Raw genomic sequence first — 10666 nt, forward strand, 5'->3', positions numbered from 1 at the left:
TACTTTCGAGTGCATTACTCTGCCGAGATTATAATATCCCTATTTTATAGTATGCGCATCAAGAAACTAATGACAAATCAAACTAATTTAATAAATTAATTCATGGATGGATTGGCTTCACTTTTTTATGATTATTTTCTTGCTGGTCTTATTTCCTGCTTTGAAGTATTACGTGATCTTGCCCATGGCTGCGCTGCTATTCACACTGTTCCCGCTGTTCCCACTATTCCCATTGTTCCCATTTGTGGGCGACTTCACACTGTTCATAAAAAGCTTCTATGAACGCACTTTCGAAAGCTCATAGTACTAATTCTTAGTTTTAAATCTATTTTTGACGGTCGTGGGTAGGTTTTCCTCCTCTGCGTTAATTTCACGATTTTAGCCTTCCTCGATGATGGATTTATTGAAGGATTTGAATAGTTAATTGCTGCTAATGTGCTTGATATGATGAGGGGTTCGCATTGCTGGACTAAGATTGTTGGAGACATTGGAACCAGTACGGATTTTGCCTTTGCTCGTGAGGTCCGATTCGAACATGTTCTTCGAGATCAAGTGTTTCATGCTGAGCTTATTGATGATTTTTTAGAGGTCTTCGAAGGGATTGGCCACCATTGAATAACGGTTTTCATTATTCTTTTAATTTATCCGATACATGTTTTCGAAATAGTTGATTTTGGCTTCGAGGGCCTCCATCTTCTACATAATCATAGATTTTTTCATGTTGCTGTTGCTGTTGATGTGCGCGCTGAAGATCATCAAATTCTTCTCCTTCTCCTCCTGCATCTTGAGGTAGCTATTTGTGAGCTCTTCATACTTCTCAATTTCAGACTGTCTCTTCAGTTCTACTTTCTCAATGATCTCTTTCTTCTTCTTTTGGAGCTACCCGACAAGCTCATCAAATTTCTGCTCCAAGTTCAAGACAACCTATTTCCAAACCTGTGTGATGTTCATGATGATGAGAGCCGATTTCATGTTATTTATTTTGGATATTTGTTTGGATTCACTTATTCGGATGCTATAGCTGAGGTTTCCTGAAATGCCTGAATTTTATTGTGTTAAATTTTGCTCTTCCAAACTGTTTTCGTTATTTAGCCCTTATTTGTTATATGCTTTTATTTCGATCCTTTGGTGCAGACAAAACTTGCCAATGAGATGCATTTCGGTATCACAATTCTCACAGTATTGGGACATATTGCAAAAACTGCACAGAAACTGCGCTTGTTTCTGATAGCATCTTTGACATTCATTGACATGGGCTTCCTCCCGGTCCTCATTCCCGTAGTTTTTCGCACACTAATCTGGTTTCACCTTAATCATAGAGTTGTATGGTGATTGTTTATCGCCTTATTCAACTGATACATCTAAGGAAACTGAAGGCTCTCTGCTGACTATTTCGATTTTATGTTCGACCTCATCACAAATAGGAAGGGTCCTGTAACTTTATATATTTAGAAGTGTCCCTCGCTTTATGAGTCCTGTCAAATTTATTTTGCGGCTTTTGGGAATCATTTTAAAATTATCACTTATTATTTATTCATGCACTTAAAATTAGCTTATTTAATGTTCATATTTACTCATTTGTATATTTGCATAGATGCTTTGAAAGATTGTATTAAAACAAACATTTTGAAGTAGACAAAAATTGGTAATGCCGCAAATAGTCTGGAAACCAACAGAGATTAAATCTTATGTGCTATGTTTATTATGTGTTTTATGTTATATAATCCTGAAAGCAGATAAGAACGCTAAAAATGTCCACAAACTGTTCAATACAAAGCATATAATTAATTAATTGTTTGATAATAAAAAGTAGGCATTTTCAGCATATCCGAAATTATTCGATGAATTTAACTATAAAAGAGTTACCTATCAGTGTCTGAACTATTAAACAATATCCTCATCATAAATGCAACAATACTTTAAGGTGCCCGATGATAAGATGCGATCAGCAGCAATAGGCAGCCTTCCTGGAGTGAACTATCGCGTCAGGAAGAGCTTGGAACAAGTTATACCGATGTTCAAACCAATTGTAAAGCCAAAATAAGGTGATTGGCTTTGGGATCATGAGGAATAGGGTCAAACATACGATGCATATACTGGACAAATGCATAATCTAATTGACAACAAAAGAAATGTGATCTACATGAAGCCACTTGATGAGAGTATCGACCCGAAGTTCATGTAAGATCTCAAGGAGTATTGTTAGTGTTTCTTTTATCCTCTAAAGATCTCTATCCTCAAGAAAAGCAATATCCTGGAAGGCGTCGAAAGCCGCATCAATTAGTACACATAAAAAAAGCAACTTAATGCCCGAAACATTCTGATAAAATTGCAGAAATCCCTAAAACCTGATGCATTCTGTTTGATAGGGGTCTCACTCGTCGACCTGTACCCGAAAGACGAGTGGAATTATGTGTTTGGATTGGCCAGTATCCGAGATCGGACTGGCGTATTCTCGTTTGCCAGATATGACGAGCGCTTCTTTACTCAGCAAGAGCATGCCATCGACTACGAGAAAATATTTTGGAGGGCAGCGGGTGTTATGACTCATGAAATTACTCATATGTTCGGAGTCCGGCACTGCATATTCTACCAATGTCTGATGAATGGCTCAAACAGTTTAGAAGAATCGTAAAAGAAACCTTTATCTCTTTGTCCAGTCTGCCTCCGCAAAATGCAATCAAACATAAAGTTTGATATTCTCGAGCGGTTTAAAAGAATGCAGGAGTTTGTTCAGAAAAGATAAGACCAAAGAGTGAAAGGGTTTTAAGATTATCTAAGGACTGTGATCACAAACATCGAAACTATTCTGAAATGATTTAGTTTGCATATGGGGATTATGGTGACAATTACTGTAGGCTATCGACATTAAGGTGGAACAGATTAAGATTTTATAATTTAATTACAATATGTATAAGTTTGGCAATATTAAAAATGCCCCCGGCCGGGTTCGAACCAGCGACCTTAAGATCTTCAGTCTTACGCTCTCCCAACTGAGCTACAAGGGCAACTATCAGGATTCCACTTCCTTTGAAGAAATAAACATAAGCGCATTCCTAACATACATGGACCATGCATTAAATATCTGGGAATGCCAACAGTTTTGAATCACAGTATCCCTCACAGCATAAACCATACAATAACCAGGACAATATCATATTTATTTAGACTGAAAGAACTTCTTAGTTGAAGGATTTTAAGGATTGGATGAGAGATTTATATATATATATTTTATTTCGCTTATACATTGCAATGAAGCATATTGTATTTGTTTGTTTGTTCATTGTGATGTTATTATGAGTGTTTACCGTATCATTATTTGTTATGATCAGAGCGTACCAGTTGAGATTTGTCCATAGCAGATATGAGGCAGCTTTTAGGGAATCGAAATAAAACCCAGAAAAGTATTGGCAGAAGGAAGCTGCAGAGCTTTCTTGGTTTAAAGTTCCACGCCAAATTCTCGATTCTTCAAACCCTCCATTTTATCGATGGTTCGTCGATGGCAAAACAAACATTACGCACAATCTACTGGATCGTCATTTGTAATAAAGCCGAGGCAAACAGATTGCCTACCATGTTGAGAGCCCCATCACCAGCGCAGTAACAATATCAATAATCTAGCCAAGCTACGACATCACAATCGAAAGCCTACATAAAAGAGTGGAAGCTCTGGCAGACTCCCTCTCTAGAAACTTTAAGTTAAAAAAGGGTGACATCGCCATTATTTATATGCCTATGATTTTGTAGAGTATCATCGCGCAGTTTGCTTGTGCCAGAATCGGAGTGATACACTCGGTGGTGTTTGGGGGCTTTTCAGCAAAGTAGTTGGCTTCAAGGATGATCGACTGCGAGGCGAAGGCCATAATCTGTGGAAGTGCAGGAAAAGAACCAAGCCGAGTTGTCAACTATTAATAGATTGTGTTAGAAGCTTGCAATTTAGCCAAAATGAACGAGATCCCAGTGATAATCTATTAAAGGCCATTTCATCCCAGGAACACCACAAAACAATTATCCAACTTTCATGATTTCGAGGAAGTGGAAAAAGCAGGATCAAAGCAATCTCCAGTAGTGCTAGATTCCAATCACCCCCTTTATATTATATATACCTCAGGCACAACAGGAGCCCCCAAAGGAATTTATCGCGATCATGGTGGTACCGGTGTGATTCTTTCGCATGCGATGAAGCATATATTCAACCTCCATCACAATGATGGCCTGTTTTGTACAAGCGATATTGGATGGGTGCTAGGCCACTCCTTTATTACTTATGGTCCTTTACTCAGGGGAGTCCGCTCTGTTCTTTACGAAGGGAAGCCAACTGGAACTCCTGATGCTGGATAATTTTGGAGGATTATTTAAAGATGCAAAAGTAAAATATAAATCTATTATTTAGTCAACCACTTCTACTCCTCTCCAACGGCCATTCGCACAATCAGAAAGGAAGACCCCGAAGGCAAGTTTATAACAAAAGAAAAGGTCCAAACTTTAAACGGTGTGACGCTGGTTGGCGAAAGATGCGATATTTAGACATTTAAATGGGTGCAGAATCATTTCTCGCATTGCTTCATCAACGATTCATATTGGCAAACTGAATCCGGATCGCCAATTTTATCGAACTTCCGAGGCTTCAAGACATTTCCTGCAAAGCCTGGATCAGCTTGCAAGCCCCTGCCTGGATATTTCGTGAAGGTCTTAAACTAGAACACAGGCGAGTAATGCAAACCGAACTAAACTGGGTATGTATGCATGGAAACACCCACCCCGCCTTCATTCATGTTGAGCCTATGGAAACGAGATGAAGCCTTTAAGTAGAAGTATTTTAGTAAGTTCACCTAAAAGTATTATGAGACTGGGGATTCGGGGTACTACGATGAAGATGGTTATTTCTACATTATGTCTCGAGTCGATGATGTCATCAATACTGCAGGCCATCGGCTATCGACTGGAGAAATGGAGGAGGTGCTCATGAAGCATGAAGACATCGCGGAAGCCATCGTCATCGGAGTCAAGGATGAGATAAAAGGGGAGGTCCCAATCGGATTTGTCACGATCAAAACCAACTCAAAGATCCCAGATCAGAATAAATTGCAGAAACAATTAGTGGCTTTAGTTCGCGATAGAATCGGGCCGGTAGCAAGCTTCAAGCTCTGCTATACAGTGAAAAGACTGCCAAAAACGCGTTCGGGCAAATACCTTCGAAACATAATCCGTAAAATGTACAACAAATAGGCATACCAAGTGCCATCGACAGTCGAAGATATCGAAGTCGTCCACGAAATCGATGAATTCATTAAGAATATTCATAAGTGATAGATGCATCCATGTAATGTATATGCGCGTTGTTGATGATTGCGCTTGTTTTTGAGTTTTGTTGGTTCAAGTTATGCTGTATGATTGGGCGAGAATCGACTGGTTTTGATGCTGATGTTATAATTGAGGTTTACTGGTATTTGAAATTGTGGCGTAGTGGTATTTGAACGTAGTGGTATTTGAAATTGTGGCTCAGATTTAGATTTATAATTAGAGATACTTTTACATAATTTTCGGTTCATCCATCTAACATTTTATCAGCAATAAATGAATACAAACACTCCCACATTCTGCTGCTATGAGGTAACATCGATAATTATGAAGATAGAGCAACACTCCTAGGAAATCGATGAGAAGAAAAATAAGGGAAAGAATTCATTGATGCTGGAGCCAAACACCAAATCCAAAATTGTAACATCTTTGCTAATTTAGAAATTCTAGCCGAATTTTACGAGCCCCAATTAGCCTATTTTCAAGGTATTGACATAGCTTTTTGACGGCGGCAGAGATTTGTAAGAGATTCTCCCGATTCTCCGAAGAAAACGAATTAACCCTGAAATAACTGAATGCCTCAATAACAGGGACGACTTATAATACTATATTCCTCAACTCGTCACATACCTGGTTATTGAACGGAACTTAGAGCATGATGAACTGAATGAAGTAATCCTTAAGGCCTGCACCGCCGATTTCTTTTTCGCGCATAGTGTTTACTTTTATCTGCAATCATTGGCCACAAGTTCTGAAGGCTAACCCATTCAGAAAGTCCGCAATTTCGTCGAGGAATAGCTACTGCCGAAAATGTAGATCTACTCATAGAGCCATCTTTCAAGCCACGAAATAATCCGGAATTTGCTTGATACCCACAGATTGTCTGCTTACTAACTTTACGAATAAGATGACTTCGGGCTTATTGGCAACCAGATTAACTTACACGAACTGATTGCGAATTATGGTACGACTGAGTATCCCCATCCCCCTCCAGAGTATCCTGCTGCAATCACAAAGGTCAAAATCAAAACTTATTCCCAAGAACACAAAGGATTTTTGGAAACGCCAAAGTTTTGGAATGATTTAGTTGAAGTAGGGGAGAAAATATCAAATGAAGTGCCCAACCAAAGAATGAGCCTACTTTCCAAATTGTTATAATCCTCTATTAATATACATTTGCCGGCTGCCGTCTATATTCCATTCTTCACTGACAGAATCAGGTATTACACAGTTTTAAATGTCTGGGAAGGCAGAATATTCTCAACCAAAGAAAGAGCCCCATTTTCGATATGGTTGTAAGTCTACCGCGAAGAATAAGAACAGGAGGATAACTTTTCGCCTGAAATTGTGGCCTCGTAAAAAAAATCATCGAAGAGTGCAAAGAGCAAAGGGAAATTCGACCATGAGATCATGAATAAAATCTATGAGAAAATATCGAAGCCATTCTCTGTCATTGATGGGGAAAACATGCTGAACATTAAGAATTATTTGTCGAAAAAGAAAAAGAAAGTGCAGGGCACCCTATAGAAAAGAGTCCGATACTTATCATTCTATGAAAAGAACTAAGGTGATGACTAAAGAATGCCATCGATGTCCGAGGTCTATGATAACTTTAGTGATGAGATGAACGAGAGGAAGTCGTCGAGCGATAATTAGTAGAAAATGGTCCTAAATTAAAAGTAGAATGCCTTGGAAGAAGGGTACGCTGTAAGCATCTTTCCCCAAAAATCTGAGGAAACTATTGCGGAATATAAAAAAAGGTCCATTTATCGAGATTTAAAGAGCTGGAAAATGATTCATTTGATGGTGAAAATCGGAGATGACCTGCGCCAGGAGCAATTCGCAATGCAGCTTATCTCTCGGTTTCAATTCATTTTTGAAAAGTAAGATGTCCCATGCCTTTTAAGGTCTTACTAAGTTGTTGCCCTGGGCCCTGACTACGGCCTAATTGAAATGATCAACGATGTTGTCACTTTAGATGGGCTCTTTAAAAAATTAGGGCTCCAAAAGAAGACCCTGAGAAACTTCTTCGATGAATATTTTACAGACAACAAATTAACAGCCAAGAAGAATTTCATGCGAAGTTTGGCCGGCTATTCCCTGGTGACATATTTTTTGCAAGTCAAAGATCGGCACAACGGAAACATTTTACTGCATCGGAGTGGGGAGTTGATGCATATCGACTTTGGGTTCTTTTTGTCTAACGCCCCAGGAAAAGGAGTTGAATTAGAGAAGAAAGTGCCATTCAAACTATTAACATCGTATGTATAAGTTTTGGGTTCCCTGAATTCCGAATTATTCTTTGAGTTCCGGAGACTCTTCTATCGAGGGTTCCGCGCGATACTAAAGAATAAGCTGATAATAATTTCTCTGGTGAAGATGATGTACAAGAGCCATGAAGGCATGATGAACTGCTTTATCAAAGGCGATGTTGCAATTGAGTAATTGTAAAGCAGATTAAACCCCGAAGGAGACCTCGAGAATTTCTGTTATGACTTAATTAACAATAGCCTCGACAACTGGAGGGCCAAATGGTATGACAAGTTTCAGTACTTCTTTCAAAAAATTTACTATTGATTTGTCTATATATGTCTGAATCATTCTCTATTGTATCTTAAATATATATAGAGATTAATTAGTAATTGTCAAGGAGGAGTGAGTTGCATAAGCAAATGTGGATAGTTAAAGAGTAGAGAGGGAGTATTGTTAAATAGGAGAATTAGAGTTAAAGAATAGAATAAATACATTTCTTAGAAATATAAAGAGGAATATAATAGTAATATAACAGCAATAGTAAATGAATGGATAATAAATGAATGGATAATAAATGAATGGATAATTAATCTGGATTTCGATTATTCTAGAAAATATTAGATTCCTTTAAATGTAAATAATGGTGATTTGAAATTATTTACACTTACAATGGCCGAAGAACCAAGCGCAGGAGCCGAGCATTTTGCATTCAACGCTGACATCCAGCAGTTGATGGGATTGATCATCAATACCTTCTACACCAACAAGGACATCTTCTTGAGAGAACTGATCTCAAATGCCTCCGATGCTTTGGATAAGATTAGATATAAATCTTTGACTGACCCTGACATCATCAGTGATGAGCCCACCTTCAAAATTGAAATCATCCCCGACAAAGCCACCAACACCCTCACCTTGAGAGACACAGGCATTGGTATGACCAAACAAGAATTGATCACCAATTTGGGTACTATTGCTAAGTCAGGCACAAAGGCCTTCATGGAGGCTCTATCCCAAGGAGCCGATATTTCTATGATCGGACAGTTTGGTGTTGGCTTCTACTCAGCCTTCTTAGTCGCTGATAAAGTCACAGTTATCTCCAAAGCCCCAGGAGAGAGCCAGCAATACAGATGGGAATCTACTGCCGGTGGAACTTTCTCAGTCGTCGATGACGATAGTGAAGACATAAAGAGAGGAAGCAAGGTGATCTTGCAGCTTAAATCTGACAATGTTGAATGCTTAGAAGAGAGAAAATTGAAAGACCTTGTTAAGAAGCACTCCGAATTCATTTCCTTCCCCATCTATTTACAAATCGAAAAGACCACAGAGAAATAGATCTCAGACGACGAAGACGACGAGAAGAAGGAAGAGAAGAAAGATGAGGATGATGCTGAAATTAAGGAAGACGACAAGAAAGAAAAGAAAAAGAAAACCATCAAAGAAGTTTCAACTGAACTCGAAGAGCTTAACAAGAACAAGCCTATCTGGATGAAGAAGCAGGAAGATGTCTCAAAGGAAGACTACTCTAACTTCTACAAGAGCTTAACAAACGACTGGGAAGACCATTTGGCTGTGAAACAGTTTTCAGTTGAGGGTGGCCTCGAATTCAGGTCAATCATCTTTGTGCCAAAGAGAGCTCCCTTCGACATGTTCGAAACCAAGAAGAAGAAAAACAACATCAAGCTTTACGTCAGAAGAGTTTTCATCATGGACGACTGTGAAGATTTAATTCCTGAGTGGCTTGGCTTCATCCGGGGTGTCGTTGATTCAGAAGATCTCCCCCTCAACATTTCCAGAGAATACTTGCAACACAACAAGATCCTCAAGGTAATCAAGAAGAACATCGTGAAGAAATGTCTGGAACTATTCAGCGAGATCATGTAGAATGCTGAAGACTTCAAAAAGTTCTATGAGCAGTTTTCCAAGAACTTGAAGCTCGGTATCCATGAGGACTCCAGCAACAGAGCCAAGCTCTCCGAACTCCTTAGATACCACACATCTAAGTCAGGAGAATAACTCATCAGCTTGAAAGAATATATTGCCCGCAAGAAAGAAAACCAAAAGGAAATCTACATCATCACTGCTGAATCTAGAGCCGCTGCTGCAGCCTCTCCTTTCGTTGAAGCCCTAGTCAAGAGAGATCTCTAGGTTGTCTACATGGTTGACCCCATTGACGAGTACGTTACCCAACAGCTGAAATAGTTCGAAGGATTCAAGCTGAAGAACTGCTCGAAAGAAGGACTCGAGTTCGACCAATCGGAAGATGAGAAAAAGAAAGCTGAAGAACAAAAAGCTGCTTTTGAAGGATTGTGCAAACTCTGCAAAGAAGTTCTTTCAGATAAGGTTGAGAAAGTTCAGGTCGGACAAAGACTCACAGACTCTCCTTGCGCATTGGTGACAGGCGAGTACGGATGGTCTGCAAACATGTAAAGAATCATGAAAGCCCAAGCACTGCGTGATTCATCAGCATCGAACTATATGGTCTCCAAAAAGACCCTGTAAATCAACCCTGACCATCCCATCATCGTGGAGCTCAAAAAGAAAGCGGATGAGAACAGAAGCGACAAGACAGTCAAGGACCTGATCTGGCTGTTGTTCGACACCGCATTGTTGGCATCAGGATTCTCCCTTGAAGAGCCATCCTCATTTGCCGGCCGTATTCACAGAATGATCAAGCTCGGCTTATCAATCGACGATGACAAAATCGAGGAAGAACTCCCCAGCCTGGAGAAAGGTACTGAACCCACTGAGTCAACCGCCAATAAGATGGAAGAAGTTGATTGATTGTTCGTTAAGAGTATTTGTTTATCATTAAGTTTGTTATATGAATTAATTGTTTGGACATTTATTTACTCATGGACATCCATTTGAGAGTGCATCAGGGAGAAGGTGCAAATTGTATGAGATTATAATTGGAAATAGCATGACAAACATATTTATATATATCTCCAGTTTTGTATCAATAAGCTATCATCAATATTGGAAGATGGAAGGAAAGCAATACAATACAATATAAATATAATATCTCATGCCAATTCTGAGTCAGGGACAGACTATGGGGTTGGGGTTGGGGTTGGGGTTGGGGTTGGGGTTGGGTTGGGGTTGGGGTTGG

The 10666-nt window shown here is 39.3% G+C and overlaps 1 protein-coding gene, 1 non-coding gene and 1 pseudogene across 2 annotated transcripts; 2 read left to right on the plus strand and 1 right to left on the minus strand.

The window, feature by feature from the left end:
* Positions 1–2935: 2935 nt before the first annotated feature.
* TRNAF-GAA (transfer RNA phenylalanine (anticodon GAA)) lies at positions 2936–3008 on the minus strand. The gene has a single exon. It is a non-coding gene; the product is annotated as a tRNA-Phe (tRNA).
* Positions 3009–4893: 1885 nt separating this feature from the next.
* On the plus strand, positions 4894–5229 carry LOC148298570 (acyl-CoA synthetase short-chain family member B, mitochondrial-like). The gene has a single exon (XM_088276784.1). It carries the CDS (start codon positions 4894–4896, stop codon positions 5227–5229), a length of 336 nt encoding a protein of 111 aa, XP_088132910.1.
* Positions 5230–8223: 2994 nt separating this feature from the next.
* Positions 8224–10365, plus strand: LOC148298571 (uncharacterized; annotated as a pseudogene).
* Positions 10366–10666: the final 301 nt, after the last annotated feature.

The sequence above is a fragment of the Brachycentrus maculatus genome, unplaced genomic scaffold (genome assembly GCF_059751285.1).
Source record: "Brachycentrus maculatus isolate JH-2025_06_01 unplaced genomic scaffold, ASM5975128v1 h1tg001862l, whole genome shotgun sequence".
Lineage (NCBI taxonomy): Eukaryota > Metazoa > Arthropoda > Insecta > Trichoptera > Brachycentridae > Brachycentrus > Brachycentrus maculatus.